Source organism: Neopelma chrysocephalum, unplaced genomic scaffold, assembly GCF_003984885.1.
Source record: "Neopelma chrysocephalum unplaced genomic scaffold, ASM398488v2 Primary Assembly neopelma1_26, whole genome shotgun sequence".
NCBI classification, from domain to species: Eukaryota; Metazoa; Chordata; class Aves; order Passeriformes; family Pipridae; genus Neopelma; species Neopelma chrysocephalum.
In genome coordinates, this window is record NW_020897695.1 from 15,431,145 (window position 1) to 15,452,378 (window position 21,234).

At 41.0% G+C, this 21,234-nt stretch overlaps 1 protein-coding gene across 4 annotated transcripts in view; it reads right to left on the reverse strand.

Annotated features, from left to right (window-relative positions):
* Window positions 1-7,213: 7,213 nt before the first annotated feature.
* The window catches only part of ELMO1 (engulfment and cell motility 1), a 314,601-nt gene continuing 300,580 nt past the window's right edge, over window positions 7,214-21,234 (reverse strand). For all 4 annotated transcript variants that reach the window (XM_027675681.1, XM_027675682.1, XM_027675684.1 and 1 more), the window contains 3 exons: window positions 18,489-18,571; window positions 13,050-13,127; window positions 7,214-8,546 (listed from right to left, as the gene is read on the reverse strand). In XM_027675681.1, the coding sequence (XP_027531482.1) occupies window positions 8,346-8,546; window positions 13,050-13,127; window positions 18,489-18,571 (362 nt within the window). In that variant the 3' untranslated portion in view covers window positions 7,214-8,345. The remainder of the gene's footprint in view (window positions 8,547-13,049; window positions 13,128-18,488; window positions 18,572-21,234) is intronic.

A 21,234-nucleotide genomic window follows, 5' to 3' on the forward strand; every position in this document is an offset into this window, starting at 1 on the left:
CTGGCAAGGGCTCACGTGGCATGGTAGACACTTGATGTCCACCCTGGAATAGACAGGACAGCTTGCAGGGTGTTTGTGCTCAGGTCCAAGTCGACTCCAGCACTGCTGATGGCTGTGTTTAATTTCTTTGCTCTGCATGAGCAAATTTATTAAATCCACAACACTTTTTTTTTCCCCAGCCAGGGTGATCTGAACGAATACTCGCCAGTCACTTAACTAATTAGCTTAATTCAGGAACCCATCTTCAGAAGCCTGTTGCTGAGAAGCCTCCTCAATTCTGGGAATATAAAAGTGACTTGGGTTTGATTAAAATCGAACCAAACCAATGAAGGCAATTGCTACTTGCTTTCCTTTCCCCCCTCCCCCTAAAACCAGCTTTGACTCATAGCTGCAGCCAGTCCTGTGTATGCTACAATAGTTGGGGGATTGGACTGCTGTTTTCATCAAATCAGCTTATCAGAAATATATTTAGGTGAAAATACTGCCATTCATTCTGCCTGAGTTTCTGATGTTGGAGTTGTTACACGTACCTTTTTGTTGTAAGTCAGTTATATGGCCAGGCAGGATGGCCTTCCTCAGGCCATGCAGGTTTGGTGAGGAGATTCTAGGGCTGCATTAAGGCCAGAATTTCTGATCAGTGGAAGGTATCCAGACTGCTGCAGTTTGGTTTCTTTTCTGCAGAAAAAAATCTTCCAACAAAAAGTGAAAAACTAAAAATAAATTAAAAAAATTTAACAAATTAGCACTTTGTTCAAATTACAATTTTTTTATGGCACTTTAAATCTTGGAACTCAAAAAGGGCCCTAAACCACTAATTCTTTTCAGAAGAACCATGACCCAGTTGGGACAGTCCAAAAGTGATCAGCAGGAAATTTCAGTTACTTGAGCTGCTCAGTTTCCCTTACTGAATCAATAATTTAGCTGAATTCACACAATTTTTGTGTGCATTGAAACTTCCTTCAGTGGCATTTTCCAACAGAACCACCGACACTTTCCTGGCCAGCTCAGCATCACACCAGTGGTCCCCTTGCTTTTCTGCTGGGTGGAGCACCCACACTGGCACCATGCTGCTTCTTTCAGTGGATTCAAGGTGATGAAAACACAGTGATGTAGCTCACCCATGCTAACAGGGCACTTCCACAAGGCATAACAGCCTTGGTTTAAAATAATAATAAAAATCTAAAATAAGGCTGCTGTCCTCACTTCATCTTTGTGTCTGAGCATGCCTGCAGGTATACAATATTTTTTGTGGTCTCATTCATGTTGCCCCAACCTCCTCTCCTCACATCCTCTCCCACCCAGCCCTGCTAACCTGCCAGCCTCAATCAGCTCTGATGTCCTCTGTTCCCTCTCACTTCAATGCTGCCCACTGGAGCATCTGACACTGCCAAGCACTACCTGTGCTGGTTTCAGACTGGTTTCCCGGGAAAAGGGTACTGGAGCACTTGCACCCTTTGTGTGTGCATGTGCATGTGTTTGTGTGTGTGCATCCACCTGCACTTGGGCTGAAAACAACCTTATCAGGTGCTGTAGAGGCCACTCACAAGCCAGCCCATTTTAACGCCTCAACCTCAGTTTTCAATGGACCTTAAACTGTACCAGAAATGAGAGAACCAAGCATATAAAACAAAGGTTTATGTGAAAGCCAGCTTGGCTGGGCTGTACTTTGACTATTTGGGATAAATCAAATGGTGGACTGGTGTAAGGTATCACTGTAGCCACCCTGGGCTGGGGACAGAAAGGGGGAACCTAGGGCTTTGAGAGATGTCAGAGACTGACAGAGGGTATCGTGAGTCAAGCAACATGTGCAGAGGGACCTGTGCGGGTGAAAAACAGCTGAAATAATCCTACTGGTGCTCTTTAAATGTTATACTCCTGGCAGAGAAACCTTTCACATGTTTGTCTGCTCGCATCTCCAAGATTTTCAAATGCACCAGGCTTCTGCTGCTCGTGCGGGGAACGGGAAGCTGTGCCCTGGGAAAACCCTGTGGACGAGCCATTTTCCTCTGGGAAAGATCCAAGCAGTCAGCAGCTTTGCACAAGGTACTGTGCCTGCATCCTCAGTATCCTCATTTTAAGCATTTATGGAAAAATTTTTTTTGAAGCCTGGCAGATTCTTACATGACTTTTCCCTACTTCTTCAAAACCTACCCTGACAATGCAAACTCCCTGCTAATTGGCAGGGAATGAAGTCCCACAGACTCAACCTCCCACGTGCATGTGGCCTGCTGGTGGGACAGCAAAGATCTCCAGGGTATCTTTGCCCCTTGGGGGAGGTAGGTGGGAAGGGGATATTAAATATGAGGCATTTCAAAAGAAACTGAGAGGATACAGACTTAGCTCATAAAAAAATGCTGCCTCTTATTAAACAAAAGACAACCAGCTTCCCTCTCCCTAACAACAACCCAGAGGAATCCCAAAACATAATCAGTTTAGGTTGAAACACCATGTTACCTATCAGATTAAAATTAGACTCATGAGGTTTCATCAAGGGAGAATTTAACTATGGCACTCAATCAGGCTGCAAAAATCCTCTAGTAACAATGGAAATAAAGTCATTCAAGACAGATCCTTAAATGTCACAGGAAAGAAAGCCTGCCCTTGGCTGCATCCCTTGGCAAACTTACATTAGGTATCTCTTTTCCCTCTCCTCCTCTACATGCACTGATGTCTTGTGGCCATACCCTCCCTAGGCTGGAACTACAGGTCAGCATCCTGCTTGGAACACACAGCACTGGGTCACCCAGCTTTGTGGCTGTCCGATAGGTCACATGTTATAGGAGATGGTCTATAAACAAGAGGCAAACAGGATGAGAGAGCATTTGCATGAACCTCCCCAAATGAGAGGCTTGTTTGGCTCTTCCAAGAGAGTATAAAATCACAACAGCTGCTGTTCTCTACATGGCACCTCCAATGAGGTGGCTACAGTAAAAGTGAGAAACTCTCTGTTGAAAAAACACATCAGATTACAAAAGTCTCCTACTTCCAACAGCAACCTCTCCACTTAGAGAAGGACAGCTAAGGAGAGGTTTCCTTTGCCCTACAATATGTCCCCACAAGCTAAGCATCACCAGACTGGCACTGCTCTTCAGTGACATTCAAGGTCTCCCAGCAAGAAGTGAAAATAAAGTGTAAATATATGCCACTAAATGAGTTTGAAACAGTCTCCAGTACTTTTTAACCTTGCCCTCATGAGGCTGCTGCAGGACAACACTCCCTGACTCAGCACTTTGAAATCACCTTACTATAAAAATTCATGGCTGTTCCAACATCCATTTTATGCCTAGCCTTGCCCTAACAAATTTGTGCTTTTGACACCACTCTCCTCTCAAGTTTCAGACTGATTTCATAGAGGAAGGGTTCTTGTTTCAATTCTTTAACCTCTGTGTTAAGTCCCAGAGATGCGTGAAGCAGGAGTGACGTTGAATAACCCGACGGTATCTTGTTCAGTCTCCTGAAGTAACCAGTTACTTCAGGTGATCCAATTACACATCAGACAAAAAAGTAATTATTTGCATAGCATCTGAACATGTAGGGAAAACTCAGTAACAGATAAAATTACCTTCCTGTTCACACAGGCCATGATCTAGCTAGGTCCATGAACACCCACCTAAATTTAGGTATGTGTTTATCAGACTGAAATCCAACATCTTCTGCTGCATGGGTAAGTGCTTTGTTAATCAGGGAGCTTGTGTAAGCCATGTGGATGTTTAATATTCAAATATAATTATCATCTAGGGAGGAAGGGAGCACTGAGCAAGTCTCACCCTGATTCAGTAAGCTCTGGGGAAAGCAATGACAGCTCAATCAGCGGTGTAACAAAAACTCTGTCCTATGAATGTCTTCCAGAGTTTTCAGGGATTTTAAATTTACCTCCTTGATGGTGCTGTAAGGAGAAGGGTTCTTTTTTTATGTCAGATGCCTAGTATTCCAGACAGCTAAGATATCCCCAGGTCAGTAAGGACTAAATTTATTAGGTTTTTTTAACTCTCAAGAAGAATGGAACAAGAAGGGGATAAAATCTCACATTAATCTTATTATGCTCCTTAGATGAATGACTTTCATATGACAGTGAAGCTAATGCCATTTACTTGTCAGTGCAGCAGCAACAAAAGAGAGAAGGGGGATATGGCAGTACAAGGGTGTCCTCCTCCTCCCAACATCTTCCCTTGCTGGTTATTGGTCAGGATTAACAGCTTGCACCACTGTAGAGCTGGACACAGCAGAGCCATCTCTAATCACTGCAGTACAATGCAATGACAAACAACCAAAGAGAAGACGCTTACAGGGGCATTTTATGCCCATGCCCCTCTCTCCATCTTCCCCTGCCAGGAGGGGATTTCTTTTCTTCTTTCATCCCTCCTTCTTTTGAGAGATGGCCAGAGCCTGTGTGATCGCAGCTGGAGGGCTACAGGGTTGCTGAGGGGACACGTGACACGCCTGCATTAACAGGGAAAACTGATGGAAGAGAAACATCGATGACACGCACCCTGGGCAAGAAAAATGCAGTTCTGGGTAGGACATGGAGACACAAGAGGATTTCACAAATAAAGTAATCAGAATCTTGCACGGTCATTTTGCAACACAAGAGAGTCAGCACCTACCTGCCACTTTGCATGAGGAGGTTATTTTTCCATGCAAGCTGTAAGGTTTAATAAAAGAGTTCTCCATACTGAAAAAAGAATTGCTTCTGAAAAGAAGTAATAAAAGCCCTGTTTCTCTGACACATAGCTTGCCTTGTGCAGGATTACTTAGCATTGCCGTTCTTCTCCTTAGCCCTACAAGCAGAGCAAGCAGTTGACTTAAGAAGATACATATTTTTCTTGATTCAAGTTTTCTGGTAAAAGAATATATTAACTTTCAAAAGCAAAGTAATTTCCAGAACAGTAGCTAAAATTAGACTGATTTTTTTTTTTGTTCTTTTTCCTCTTTACGGCTTTTACAAGCAATTACCCACTTAATGTTTTGAAATTACACAAGAAACTTCAATAGCAATTCATTTTCCTGCTGCATCTTCTTGAATGTGAGACTTAAAAGCTTTACTGGAACACAGCAGCGTGAGCAAATGAATTTGTCATTTTCATTCTCAATTTATTTTTTTTAAGAATGGGAAGCAGCGGGATATTTGTTCACAATTTAACTTTTTTTTTTTTAAATTTCATAATGATGAAGTGAGCCTGTATGACAGCTCTAGAAACTGAAGGCAGGATTCTTCCTTGCACCACGGCCCTTCAAGTTGCTGTGGGAGTGCTTCTAAAATAGCTGCAAGGGCTATTACGCCAACGCATCTTTTGAGCCTCTTCTTTCTTATGGCAGGGTGGGACACGTAGGCGGATACAAATTTAGCATGCCTGCTCATGTGACCATCCCACATGATGTATAACCCATACAAAGAGCCAGGCCATGTGGGGAGTTGGGGATCCTGCAAAGTAGGGCTGTAGGAAGCAGTGGGATAGAGCCACGCAGCAGTGCTGTGGTATCCATCCGGCCCCAGACCTGGATTGCCCCAGTCAGGCTGCACCCACCCAGGGGCTGATGGGCTGTGTCACCTGCTTTGTAAGGAGAAGGCCAGCTTCCAGCCATTTATGCTCAAGAGCCCCATGCTGCCTGAGTGGTGTTGATGGGTCTCAGTGTAATGTGGATGGGCACGAGATGTTGATACAAACAGAGGGCTGGGTTGCCAGCTCTTCTCGCACCACCTCCCCTGGACTCCTGGGGTGGAATTAGAGGCACTCACCATAGTGGAGAAGGCAAGTCTAACCTTTCTCTCCTCCTCAAGTTGTCCCCCGAAGGAGGGTTTTTGTTTGCTCCTTTCTAACTGTCACGCAGACGCCTACTTGCTAAGACCACCGCATTGGATTGCCACTAAGCCAGCAGTGTTTGTTTCGCTCTTATCTCTTAGGAGTGAAAGGTGTTTCTTTGGCTAACAAAGCAGTACACATCTGAAGCACCAACTCTGAAATCTGCAAATAAGAAGCTAAGGTTATGTACTGCTAAGCCATCCAGCTGGATCAGGGAAACTAATAAAATAACTCAAGCTCTCCGTTCTGCTCCAAGTTTTGTCTGCATGAAGATAAGAGGCAGCATCAGTACCTTGTAAAGAAATGTGTTCCTATCTCCATCTCTCACCACCAGGACCCCTTTGAGATCCCCGGTGCCAAGCAGTGCCTTTGCTTCTGCTATGTCCTGACCATGACTACCTTTGCTATAGTTTGAAAGGCTCTGCAGAATGAACCATCTCAAATTCCCACATCTTATGTGGCACATCTCTGTTCTCATTAAGACCGAATCTTCTCTTGAGCCACGGTCCACTGTAACTTCTCCCTCCGGCATTTAACTCAGAGTCTCTTTTAACTTTACCATCCATTGCCACCTAAACCAACTTATATCTTCTGTTAGATTATGGCATTCATAAAATATGCAAGCACCAGCTTCGATAAGGCACTTCCTTGGGACCTTCATGCTTGAATTCATACAATGTTGTCATTATCTTTGTTGCACTGCAGGACATAATTTCTCTCCTCAACTGGTGTGAGGTCAGTCAGGACATTTGCCCCAGAGCCATCTGGATGGAGCAAAGGTCACCTCAGTTGAGGTCTTCTCTGACTGTCAGAATGGGAACAACCATCTGGGTTTCTCAGTAGCACAAGCTGATAAAACCCCCTTCACAGTCTTTTTCAGCTGGGTCTGAGCAGGAGAGGAACTCGCACAGAAAAACATCTGTCTTCAGCATGTGCAGTCGGAGGGAAAGGGCTGGTGGGTCCCTCTAGATCTAGATCCAGCACTTTTGAGTGAGACATACTGAACTTAGTGAAATACCTAGAAAACCACGAGGATGAAGGGAATCCATCCTGCAAAGCTCAAATGTTCCTCATACAATTATGCTGCAGCCATAAATACTCAATGGAGGAAATGGAAATATAGGTAGATGGTTGCTCCAGCAAACACAGGAAATGCAGCAGCCTTGAATTGACCATGAGCACATCAATATGCTGGGATTTTGGATTTCACAAGGGTCCTTCTCACAGGAAGGCTCATGTAACCATGGCAATGGAGATCTCTGGATGCATCTCATCCTTGTCACCACAAATGAACAAGTTAAATCAGATGCAGTTAAGAAAGGTTCCACTTTTCCCTCTCCTCTTTGTACCAAACACTTCAGAATTTCTAGGAACCATAAAGAATAAAAGACAACTTCAGAAGAAAAACAAAGTTCCAAGAATCATCACAACTCAGGTTTTTATTCAACAGTGAATTTGAAGGGAAATATTATTTTTTCCCTTCAGGGCAAATGTTCCAAACGGAAATTAAGTAAAAATATTGTTCCCCAAAAGTACGCACAATGAAATTAGTTTTCATTAAATATATTTGTTTGGCAAAATAAAATAAAAAAATTAGAACCCGTACAAAAAAAATCCCTTGTGAATTTCTAACACTGTAGCAATGACAACAATGTAAACCTGGATGTTTGCCAGCTGTAATTAATTTGTGAAAATTGCTGTTGAACTTTGGACCAAGAAAATAAAAATCACTTCAAATAGCAACAAGCCAATTTTAGAGGCAACTGAGGCTTAGGGAATGCTATAGGGATGGGATGCACTAGTGGCTTCATACACCATTTGTGAGAGTGATCTGCTAGTGTGGGGCTATTGTGAGAGCTGGGAGGAAAAGAAGTTAAAAGCTCTTGCAGCATTGCAGCGTATGGTACAGCAAAAACCTGCAGACTTTCCATTCTGGGAGCCGATCACAGTTGGGTGAAGGCTGGTGGCAAGAGTTGAGATGATGGTGAAAAGGATAATGACAGTGATGAATGGTGCAAGCACTGGGAAGCAGTTAATGAATTTCATCATCACAATGGATTCAGTTGTGAGCAGACTCTTTTAGTGCCTGGGGGAATCTTCTGCTTACAGTAGCTGTTTCTGCTCCCTACCCCCCTCCTCCTTCCAGGTAAAGCCTCTGCCCTGCCACATGGGTTTCACAGGCATGCAGTTTGATAACAATGTCCTTTAGTTAAGAATGTTTATTCCAGTATTAAAAATGTAAAAAAAGTCCTTGGGAGGGTGCTTCTTAGTGGCAGTCTTTGCCTTAAGCAAGGCCAATAGCCCGCAATTACAAGGTAATTAAAGCAATGTGGATTTGGATGAGCAAAAGGGAAGATGGGAATGAGGAAGGAAGGGATGCAGGGAACAGGAAGGAATGCAGATGTTTCTACATCCCTCCCCAAAGCCAAAATCCAAGGTGCAAAAGTGGGTTTCTTTTTTTCCTCACACTCTTCTTTTTTTTTTTTTTAATATCTCTCCAGTTATAATATATTTCCAGTTTCAAAGCAAGTTTCAGTGACTGCCTCAGTTACAGTCATAAACAAAGTCGTAGTTGCTGGGCTCCTTTGGGATAGGTGGGGGAGCATCTGGGATCTGTATATTTTCCAAGTCAAGGAGGCGTAGCTTTATCTCCATGCTGAGCAGCGTGTCTAAGTCATTCCGTGTTAGATCACTCAACATATCCTTCCCAAGGAGGGCGTTCAACCCATCGGTCCATACACAGTACTGCACAGGAAAAGGATAAAAACTATCATTAATGGACTTTTCATACACAAACTGCTTGTCTGTCCTGGTCCTCTACAGGTATTGCTCCCACAGGGACCTACAAAGAGACCTAAAATTAGGTTGATGCATTTTATTAGCTCATATAATGAAGATGGCATGTTTCACTGAGCTGCTCAGAAAATGGAAAAACAATTCCATAAAAATGGGAAGAAACGACAGTGTTTAGTTGTTTGACAATTTGCTATCTCCTCCAAACTTCTTGTTGAATGTTCTTCAGCAGTTATGGGAGTTATATCTAACTTAGGACAATGAACCTCTGGATAAATCTCCTTTACTCCTCTCATTCTCTTTCCCCAGTACTTATTAAAAAAGCCTGATTATCTTACACTAACTAAACTTTTAATTCCATGACAGTTAATTTAGGTGAACTGAATCTCACCCCCAAATCCTTCTTGACTGTTTATGAAATCCTGCACTATCTAGTTTTATTGTGGTTTGCTTTCCTATTGATTAAGTGGTTTCAGTTGACTTGCACAAAGATAGTCTCACATATCTATGTCTACTTTACCCCTGTTTTACATGAAATAACATATTGCAAAAAGAAGTCAGATAATGCTATATCCTTCATTAAAATTAAATGTCAAGCTGCTTGGGTGTAATACTAAATGCTGCAAATGCTGAACTGACCTCTAAAACCTTTTCCTTACTGTTAGCTTTTTCCTAATAGAAGATGCCATCTTTCCCAACAGCTGACAGCTTGTGATAAACGTGGGCTGAATAACCATTTTAAATCAGCAACAAACCCAAGGGAGATTGGTGATCTAGAGTCAACTTCTATTGAATAAGTCACTTTCATTTATTACTACAAGCCATTTATTCAACTATGAACAGAAGTACTCAAATGCTGTCATCTCAAAATAAAGATTTCCATCATGAACTTGTGTCCTAGTTTGCAGGAGAAAAATTAAATCAACTGTAACCGCATTTTTATCTTACAAATACTTCTGCTGGATTTCATGCCAAAAAATGCATTTTAAATTTAGCTGACCATTTGCTACACAATACCGCCAAGTTTAAGGATAGCCATGGTTGACTTCATCCCACAGCAGAAATGAGGATTATTTTTAAGGAAGAGAGAGAAACTCCTCTCTTGGGGTATGTCTTCATCCAAAAAAAGGGCATATTTTAAAAATAGTATGGGTTAACACACTTCAACATCCGAAGCGAAATCCGACCCATTTAAATCAGTGACAAAACAGTAGCAGAGTGAGGATTTCACCCTGGGTGTTGGCAAGTAAAGCTGCAGCTTTAACATGAGATTAGCTATATAGAAGAGACTTTAGAGTTCAGGCTGTCCTGCTAACAAGTACTAAATAAACAACTTAGCCTGCCAATTCTAGGCTGTCAAAGTGTGCCACTGAAGAGTTTTAAAGCATGCAATTTTTGTGGAGTGTATGTAGAACATCAGGAAAAGAAAGAAGCTATCCTAGAAATGTAGTTATTTTTGAACAGACCATAATCTTTTATGATGGACTTGAAATCTTTCTTTGGGAGAGTTTTCCCCAAATTCAATATAAGGAAAGGGACAGAAAAGCAAAAGGCTCTGCTCAGGTTACAGAAGCACAGAGCATCCATTCAACAGATGCAGCCCCTGACATAAATCGTCCATCACCTGCTCAGCGAGTACGGCCAGTGCTTTCTCTGCGGAGGAGCCCCAGAGAACTAGAAAGCAGAACTGCAGTTTTCTCCTCTTCCAGATATAACTCATTCAGGGCCCACAGAAACCAAATTCTGGCCACAATTCAGATTAGTGCAATGGTCTGGAAAAGGGGCTTCCTCTCTAATCTACATATTGGCAAGTGCATCTAATTAAACTCCTGTACATTTTCAGCAGAGAGACATCCTAATGAGATGGTGGAAAAACAGAGGCATTCATTCAGAATCTTTTTTCTTTTTAATATGCAAAAGAGACTAAGATTCACTGAAAAATTAATTTACGAGAGATTCGTTTTCATAAAACTCCAATGAAACCTAATTATGGCCTCCCTCATCAGTTTCTCTGTCAAAAATCAAGGATAAGATTAATCCACCTTTTTGCTATGTAGCTGAAACCAGTTATTATGTATTTAAATGAAAAACAAATACAATGGAGTGATCTCACAGTACTGAATCCTTTGGCTACCAGTAATCTCCAACAGATGGGTAAGGGAATTGCCAAACATAAGTGTGCAAGAATGAGGTCCAAATCTCAACAATCCTGGTTCAGTAATGAGATTTTATTAAAGAATTGCCTTGGGAGTCAAGAAAGTGGAACTAGAAAGGTTGTGCAGGGTTCATCCATCTGGATGCAGCCCCAAGCAACCTGGTCTGAGCTCATTGCTGACCTGCTTTGAGCAGGAGGTCAGACTGGGGACAGCTCCAAGGTCCCTTACAACCAGAATTATCCTATGATCCTAGTTCAGTTTTTATTTTTAGGACACACTCAATTCCCACCTTCCAACCTACTCTACAATCACGAGGACTACAGAAGTACTTAAAAAACCCTGCAAGTCTGACCTGATATTGCCATGTACTAACATCATTCCTGAAAGCTTTCTAAATCTTGAGATATCACCAACAAATCTCCCAGATTGACAGTGCTGCTAAACTAGCACTTCTATTGACAGGCACCCCAGTTACTTTGGTGAAGAGTCACGGGCTTCATAACATGCCACTTTGCCTTTCCTTGTGGGTGCTTCCTCCGAACACATGTATTTTCTACTTTAATCACAACTCACTCTTCTGCAGACCATGGAAAAGTACAGAGGAAGTGAGATGTCCTTTTAAAAACTTTCATTTGGGAACTGTCAAGTGGCAGCAGAGACAGCTGCCTCTGGCCATTTTTTTGAACATATTAATTTTATTTTGAAGAAGCTGCACAAGATCAGAAAGAGAAATAAAGATGATAGGTGTTTTAACACAATCATGAGCAATTAGGTTAGTGCATGTCACTGCTGCTGCCCATCAGTGGGGTGCCTTAGCAGGTTTTGAACATTCAGACCATTAAAATCCACTTGTAGCTATAGGCTATACTTGAGGTACAGTGGCTGAAAAAATTGTTGATTTTCAAGACCATTTCCTCTTATGAGTTGAAACGGTCTAGAATTCAGTTTCTGGAGAATTTATATAAGAAATCATCAAACATATGTTTCATTCAGAGGATGAAGACAATTATGCTTTGCTTGGAATTACAGTGGCACGTTGTTCCTGGGATCCTATTGCTGCTTTCTCTTACATGAAAACTGACCAGCAAATACTTCTCCGGAATGAACATACCTGAAAATGACACTCAAATATTAATCCATAGGAAAACCCAAATGAGCATAACTGTACTTCCTCTCCTAAAATTAACATTTATTTGAAGGTTTCAGTTCAGAACTGAAAATGTTGAAGCAGCATAACTAAATACACTTAACTTGTAAAACAATTTCATGCACTTTATTAACACTACAGTATAATGCAGCTTAATGCAATCTTCTGTAGTTCATAATCTCAACAGTGTTATGAATCAAGATCCAATGTGATAACACAAAATAAGTGTGCAAATATAACACCAACTCTTCTTGCTTTAGAAATAAGAAGGATTTTTTTTAATATAGTGCATTCTGCTAAACCTTTACTTGAAAGTTCTTTGCGAGAAACACATCCAATTACACTTCCACACAATTAGGCAAATTAATCCCATCACCTCCCAAAAGGCAATGATGTTGTCTGTTTCTTTGTGTTGTTTAGTAAGGGAAGGGAGCAGGGAAGGCGTTGTCATTCATCCTTGCTATTTGTATTTACACTGCCTTTATACAAGTGAAAGCCACTGCAAAACACTTCCCAGTGGTGATGGAAGAGAGAGGGCTTTCTATGATCACCTGTATGAATGGTCTTAAGCAATGTGACACTAAGGGGATATGCCATTCTGGAGAGCACAAGTCTTTGGCTGAAACTGAGACCCAACGATGGTATAACCACCCCTGATTATGTTGGCATTGTCAAAATGAGCTGAGACTGGCAGCGATTCTTTGAAAGCTTGGCTGTAAAAATCCCCAGTGTTGAACTAAAGTTCGCTAAAGTGAACACACAAAAAAGTTATCCAGTGTCTACTAAAGTAGAGCAGACCAAAAGAAATCCATTACATCAGGAAATGATGAGCAAGGCCTGAGGAACTGCAAGGTCTGCCTGAGCTCTCTCATTTCTCTTTCTTATGGCTCATATTTCGGGAGGGCTTAAAAATCCTGATCTTTAATACAAATCACGTTCTTTCTGTGGCTCAGATATGCAAGAAAATTGCAGAAGGTCTTGTTCCTGTACTAATTCCTTGGCTCTCCCTTTGTTTTGAGACATGACACTGATTTAGATGGACCTGTACTCTGGACCAAGATGCCCATTCTTATGTTCTTACAAAGCTGTCTCTTGCCTTAAAGCAACTAATATGGCTTCAAAAAAAATTTCTGTACTCTGAACTTGACTTACCTCATGCTTGTCTGGAGCAATGAAATTCAACTGCCCACTTGAGTCATACAATATAGAGAAAGCAAGCTCTAGCACCTCCTGGAACAATATAAAGAAACACATATTAATGCTGTATGAGAGAGGTATTCACACATTCATGTCTCTCTTTCTTTCCTATCCCTTATTCCCCAACACAAGTTGAAAAATAAGTTACGGCACTCTCTTGTCTGGGCAAAGCTAAGAATACCAAACCACTGCAAGAGACTGGCACAGAAAGAACTGCACCACAGATGCTTAAGCCAAAATAAACTCACCCACCTCAGTACTGACTGTAGCTCACGGGATCATGGATTACTTTAGCATTTGAGTTTAAATTTGAGTTAGGCACTATAGTGAGGACTATAATCAATATAATCAATATAATGCATAATTATACACTTGCAACAAACTCTTCATGAAGGCTCACAGTTTTTTCCATATGTATAGATTAAACTCGAAGTTCTGCAAGGTTTGATTCCCTGTGTCAAAAATATTGCCAGGGCAATTAATATCCTGGTATGTACTTATGTTTTTTTCACTGCTGGAAATGTATTAAATTATTCACTCTCAGGAGATTTCTGTAATTTTGTTTCTACCTGAACCAGAATCAGCAGCCCCAGTCAAACCAAACTGTCTGGGTTACTTGAAGACCCCAGCGAATTTCAGGAAAGGAAAAAACAATCATCTTTTTTCCCCCTAAGCATTGAAGCTGGAATTGTAAAAGGTGCCTAAGTGAATTCATCAAGCACTGACCTTCCCTAAAAGTCACCTGGACCTGGATTCCTATGGGAAACCAAATCAATTTGAATAAATAATGAACTTCCAGTGACCAGCAGGGAGTATACAAAGATGTTGTCATGTTATGATTATTGCATGCATCACTACAAGTGCCGGTACAAGGATTTCACAACTGTAAGCTAGCTGATATGGATATATTAACTGTGGAAAAAAGACCCTGCTACACAGTAGAGTGCTGACTTGTAATTATGATCTGTATCACATGTTCTGTTCTTTTTGCCTCCTGACTTCCTGAGCCCCACCACACTGATGACTTTTGTTGTCTCTCAGCTGACAACAGTCCCTGCACTGCCAGCAGTGACAAGAGAATGGCTTCTTACATTTGCTACACTAAGTTTTAAAATGGAAGAATCGACTGCAGGGACTGCAGCATAAATATTGCTCTAGATTTCTACCCCTGATCTCCTGGTCTGAAACTAGACATAGGAATTTGGATTTCAGTAAGGATTATTTTGGTTTTGAACTTGTGTGATTAAGAGCAGAGTCTGAATCATAAAACTTGCAATCTTTATGGATAAGCTTGGATGTTAAGAGGTCAGGCTTCTCATGGAAAATATTCTTGGTTTTCTTGAGTTTAGTTACTAGGTTCAACTTGCTGTATTGCCAGGCTACGGGAGACAAGGCTCTGTTAAATCCCCATGGAAGGTGCAGATACTAACAGTGCTGGTGCAATCAGCAAACAAATGGCTCAGGGCTCACAGAGCCTTTCTGTGTTGTAGGCATGTCTCTCAGCCACACCTTATTAAGAGTGATGTTCCTCATTACAGAAACAGATCTACCTCCGCCCACATGAACCTGGCATTATCCCCTCGGATAGTGTTATAAATTACTGACAGAGCATGCCAAGTAATGCAACTAAGGTTGTGAAAATAAAATGTAGCACTGAAAAAAGGGCTTGTACTGCTATACTGTGATGTTCCTGAAGGTCATTTGCTATACTATGATGTTTCATAGAGGTCAACAATCCCACAAGCCTGATCCCTGTATATTTGTCCTTTGGGAAATTCCAAGGAATTTAATTTCTTTGCCTCAAAGAAAGGAAAAGGAGGACAAAAATCTCTACTTGGGAGAGGAATATATCAGGGAGCCAAAGTTTTGGTCATTTCCAGTCAGGCAGAGAGTGAGAAAAGACTATACTTTAGGGCACCAAGCTTCCCTTTCTGGGGAAAAGTGTGAGTTTGGCAGCCCTGGCTACTGTTCAGCTTCTTTGCTGGCTTCTGTGCACACTATAGGCTTGGGAATTACAGCTTCCAAGTGGCAGCATCACTGCCACCTCATACATAGCAAACTGTCAAGGAAAATGGAAGCTTAAGGAGCTGGAGTTGCCAACTGCCCCTCCACACTGATAGTGGTCTCAGTGGTTGAGCTGGTGGACTTGTCAGAGACCCCACCTGGTTTGGTTACATTATCATCAATGACAAGGAGGAACTGGCAATTCTTAAAGGAAAACTGGTCAGTCTCTATCAGACATCTGTGGTTTTCTCTTCCCTTTTCTGTTCTACTTCTCATCCTTTCTCAAAGTAATTTTCCACTCCAGCCTTTTTCACCACTTTCTTTTCCTCTCTGGTCTTTTTTTCTCTCACATTTCCTCCAACTTGTTCCTTCCCTCTTTGTTTTGTTTTCCTCCTCCTGCACCTCAATCTGCTGAACTCACTCCTTTAGCACTCCTAACTTCTTCCACCCTTGCACAAGTCAGACCTCTCTCCTTCCCAACATGCTTCTCAAAGGTGACAATATCGGGACCCACGATGTGCCTTCTCTTTTGAACTGTGCTGAAAACAGGGAACAAGAGACACTGCAACTGCAGGCTGATACTTCCCACTCCTTGGTTTCAGCTCTGTGGGGAAAGCTGTTGTAGGTAGTATGAAGGGAAGGTTGCTCTCCTGTGCCCAGAGCTTCTCTCTCCCCCAGTCTCCTCTGGCCCCCGACACCGGCCAGAGACAAGCTATTTTTCATGAACAGGTATTTTAGGTGCCTGTGGCTGAGTGATCTCATACAGATGGAATGACCTCACTATGTTCTGCCTACTCTGTCTTCAACAAACTCAAAACACCCATGTCTTTACTGAAGGCTGAGACCTTGCCATGTTGAGTTTTCTTTCCAGAGTCAGGAGATCCACCCCAAAGAACCACCTAGGCAGGCAGTGGCAGGGAACTTTTTCAACCAACATGAAATAGAAGAGAATCTTCATTCAACGGGGAAGTGAGCAGAACCATTTCAGCTGACTATAAAGGCACAAAGCCTGAAACCTGCCACATCTGCAAATAAAGGATGATAGAAGAACACTTTGAAATATCTGGCAATGTTTTTTCCAGATTCTCTCATGCTTTCTTTTGAAGACTGCAAAATCTATTTAATTCCTTTAAAATTCACTAATATTACTTGAGTCAGAAATGAGGACTTAAAAATTTAACCTAATTTAAAAACACAAGCAAGATGAACAACAATGGATTCAGGTCTGGTCCTATCAAGTCATTCCAGCTTCATATGCATGCAAATTCCAATTCAGTTTAACTCTTATTTACTTCTAAATCATCCCACTGGAAAAATAATGGCCATGTGCTGGCAAATGGAGAGACACTGAAGCCTTTGTAATGGACATTTTGCCAATTCCATCTATGCTCGTAGCATGGCATTCTGCCAGTCAATTTTCTTTCCCATCAATGAATAAATATTAAGGGGGTTGTTATATATGTACAAAGAAAGCACAGGATGAAAAGGCCTCTTAAAAAATATATCACTGATTGTGAAATTTCAGAAAGTGAAAGGTTTCATACACTAAATTCAGCTGAATTGCGTTCTGTGTGTTGTTTTTTTTTAATTTTAATTTCATAATCCATATTAACTTAATACACTGCAAAAAACGATGTGTTATTCCTATGATGTCAGTTAAGCAGTTGCAATGTTGTGCATGACAGTTTGATTGGGATGATAGCTAATTTCAAAAACTTTGTGTTTCCCAGCGGACATAAAAAAAAAAACTCAACAGCCAAACCATCAAAAACCCTGCACCACATCAGAATCAGTAAAAACATCAAAATTATCATTGCCTTGGTCACAAACAGAATGCTCCAGGCAAGGACACAGCCATGCCATCTATCAATTCCTGATTTTCACATTCTCAGCCAGAAATTTTATACCAGTTGAAAGCAATTTTACCTAAGGAAATGGGGCCACGCTGAGAGCTGAGGACAAACTGATCTGCAGCACTGCTATTTAGCATTAAATACTATCTAGACATTACTGCTTCATAATGATGACACATTTCCATCACTGCCACCCACTGCTTTCCATCTTTCCGTTTTGTGTGGACATATGAGTGCTAAGACAAGAAAGCACTCAAAATACTTTATATGCATCATACAAATGCACTAGCCAAATGCTGTTGATGGTTCAGCTGTAACATGACGTAGGAGTTGTATGCAATCTATTGTGCTTGTGTGTGTGTGTTTGTGCCCCGATTCAGGAAATCAACAAGGAAAAATACTCCTAGGACTTTTTCCTCAGTTGGCACGACTTTTTAATTTCCTACCACATAAAGCCAATGCTGAAAGGAGATGACGGTATCCTGAGAGAATTAAAGCAACTTCTGTGTATGAGAAACAATTGCAAAAAATACTCAAGATGCTCTGCCTATCTGTGCATAGTAAAGGAAAGTTGCAGCTCTGAAACTGAATTTTATTCTCAAAGTGTTGAAGCAGGAACTCTTAACTTCACTATTTTGTCCATCAAAATCTCTTTCTTGTTGGACCCAAAATTTCTCAGTTTCGGATAACTAGAAATTCTGATTCAAATCCTCTGATCTGGTTCCCAGACCTCTTAGGGTGTTGTTCTAGGTCAGACTGAACACCTTGTAAGGTCAGAGAGCACCACTTGATAGAAAATATACAACCATACCTCATATAATACAGAATGAAACCTTCACCTCTAAAGATGCCAGACTTTGTTTTTAACTCCACTTCTTCTTGATGTGGTGACCATTCTTACAAACAGAAACTTGGCAAGATTCTGGCACTGTATATTTTTAGTGCTACTGTTAGCTTACAGTTCTTGATCTGAAACTCTGAAAGGTAGCATAAATCTAATTTAAGGTGAGTATGGTTTCCTACACATTATTTCCCAAATGCAGTGCTTAATACATCCTTACACACTTCATTAATTGCCCAGGATTTACCTTACATCCTTTTTTTGCAGTTGTTCTTCTACCTGACTGGACCTGACGGTATCATCAGCTGGACATTAACTGCAATTTTAGCAGGTTTCACTGAATGTGAGCTCATCAGAGAACCAGGAACAAACCAGTTATTTATCAGAGACAATATAGGAGCAGGTACCAACAGTCATTGCTGCTTTGCTTTAGTGGTAGAAAATATCACTATTAAAGACTATTCTAACTGTGCTCTGAGCATATCAAACAATGCACATCTGCCATGAAATATGAATAAAAGAGGGTAGGCTGTCCCAGTAATTTAACTCAAATGGTCTGAGGTGAAAACAAAGGGTGTGCATACATGAAAACGTGGCAGGCTGGAATGAAAAATACCTGTATTACTTCAGGGAAGGTCAAGTTGACAAGCTTTGTATTCTGCACAGTAAGTGTTCATAACAATTTGAGAACTATACCTTGTTTTGTTTAAGAGCTCCTTTCTCCTTCATGTGTGGGCAGTCTTTCCCAGTCACAACAGCTTTTATATCTGCCACTGGCACTGCATTAAAAAGAAACAAAATCAAAACCCAGAAAATTAATTATAACCAAGGTGTGTAAAAGCTACAGGGTGTAAAAAGACGCAAGACCGATGTGTTAAAATTGCCATTTCCTTTGCTATTTCCAGCCTTTTGTAAGAGAGAAAACTGGAAGAAAAACAACTAAAATAGGAACCAATGAGTCTTGACAAAATCTCAGGCATCTGGATAAAAATCTGAGAATGCTTTTTCTTGCCTATTGAGACTACTTTGGGTAAGAGTGTTTCATATAAATGTGTACATGTATCTGGACAGTATTTATGTGTACTCCTGTGTCTCAAAAACATATAGTTTTCTGCCTTACTAATGTAATATGCCTGCTCTGTTGTTGCTCTTTCCTAGGCATTCAGGTAAAGTCTCTGCTGAAGAGAGCTTGCTGGGCAAGCTGGACCCTTTCTCACTCACTTAAAGCTTTTAAAGCCTGTATGAATTTTTAAAATAGTTTTCTATTTCACTCCCATCAGCAGTTTAGTTGCTTTCTGGTACCTAAAAAAGGAATAAGGAATACTAAGGTTTATAATGAGCCATTCCAATTGCTTTAAAATGTGAAGTGATCAGAAATAACTGGGGAAAAAAGAAGGTAAGAAAAAAATACTGGAATCTGCTGCCACTCAGAGTCACTCACAGAGTGAGGTCACTAAAACATAAATATAAATTTCTCTGAGTTTCAAGCAAAAGTCAATTTTTCCAACAGTAATTACATTATGGGAATCTATATGCTCCACAATACAATATGGTCACTAAGTGACAGTTTCTACAATCTATAAATAATACATTATCCTTGTGGCTGCGTAAAAGCATTGTATCTACAGAACCGCATAATAATAATATGAAAATCTGTTACTGCCCAGTTCTTTACAAACTCTAATGGAAATACTGGAGAGGACGAATACATTTTCTCTTCTACTGGATACAGCAGCACTATATATTTTATGACAGATTACCTCAGCACTATGGTCAAATGGATAGCATGGGATATAATAGACTTTTTTAAAGGACTTGCTTTGCATGAAAAACGGAAAGACGAAATCATTTGGCTCTTCACTACTCAACCTCTCCTGCCTTTATTCTCAGCATTTTATACTGTGAGCTTGCTGAATTTTTATGTCTCTGACACTCCCCTACTTTTTGGTGAAGAAGAGGTATTATTTTTGGGAGGACAGAGTGAACTAGGATAAACTGGGATGTAAAGGAGATATTTGACTGCAACTATGGTAGAAAGGTCTTCTTAAGAAGAAAGAGTTCCTCCCACTTCCTGAAGATGCCCAGAAAAACGATTTCTCTGTTTGCATAAGGTAGGGTTTTCTGAAGTTAGATCTCTCAACCAAGAAGGATTTTCTCCACGTTTCATACACTTGATCTCTGTGATCTGGAATGCAGTTACTATGGGAGATCACAGTAAATGGCATGACATCCTGATCTTTATTTATATGGAACTTGGCTTATTCCTTGCTTTGGAAAAATAGAATCAAAGACTTAAGAAGGTATCTGAAGCTGACTACAAGATGCTGGAGGGTATGACCACAGATGAAGCCCCAAGAAAAAGGACAGTTGTTTTCTGTCCCAGCTGGAGTCTGTGTGGCTTGTTAACTCTGCCAGCCTGAAGAGAAGGGTGACATTCACAGAAGTGAAAAGGTTAAAACCCCCCACATTTATTTTTGGAGATAAACACCAGTTATTCAGGCTTAGCAAGGAGTACACAAAATGCCCTATGCTGCTTCTTTTGGTCCTGTTTTCTTACCCACCTATTCTCTTTCATCTGTTGACCTGTTTCCAAATGCTGACAAGTTGTCACCATATGCAGACTTAAAGAGTTCAAAAATCAATATAAGTCTATTAAAAAAAAATCAGAATATTTCTGAAAAGTATTCAGTAAAATTCCCAGGCCAGTTTGGTCTGATACAGTTTCAAACAATACTGCCACTTTATAACCTTGTGTCTTGCAATATTCTCAACTTTGTTTAATTAAACTCTATCTAATGTGGATAACACTGTGGTAAATCTTATATCCTTCATAGCCTGAAAACCTGAGACATTGATGAAATAACCATCTCTTTCTCAAACTGCATTGGTATCTGCTCTGCCAGCAGGCATACAGAGGGAATGTATGGGTCTGGCCCAGTGGTTTCTAAAGCAAGGGCCTTCTGCCCCATGGGATTCTGACATTCTTGAAGAGGCTCAAGAGCCTACAGAAAATGCAAATGCAAGATGAAGCTCACAGTCAGGTTCAGGGGTTTGTGCATGGAAGCATGCTCAAAGCAAACAAATCTGGGAATTACTGGTCTTGTAATTGTGCCCACGTTTCAAGTGTGACTTTCATCCTTCTGTCATCCTGACGCTACTGTAACGTTCAATGGCTATTTCTCTAAGCCTTGTCCATGAAAACAGCCTCTTCCCATGCCAGTGCAGCAATGTGAGAACTTGTCCTACATTCTGTCAAGTCTGCAGTAAGAGTGTGGAACATCCTTGAGGCAATCAGTAAGGCAATGAAAACAAGGGAATGCACTGTAAACTCTCATGGCTCTGGCATCAGACATCTTTCCCTCCCAGAATGCATCTGGGAGCACTTAAAATTTTCAAAAGGTGCTGCCTGGAGACAGGTTAGGGCAGGAAATTTTAAATCACT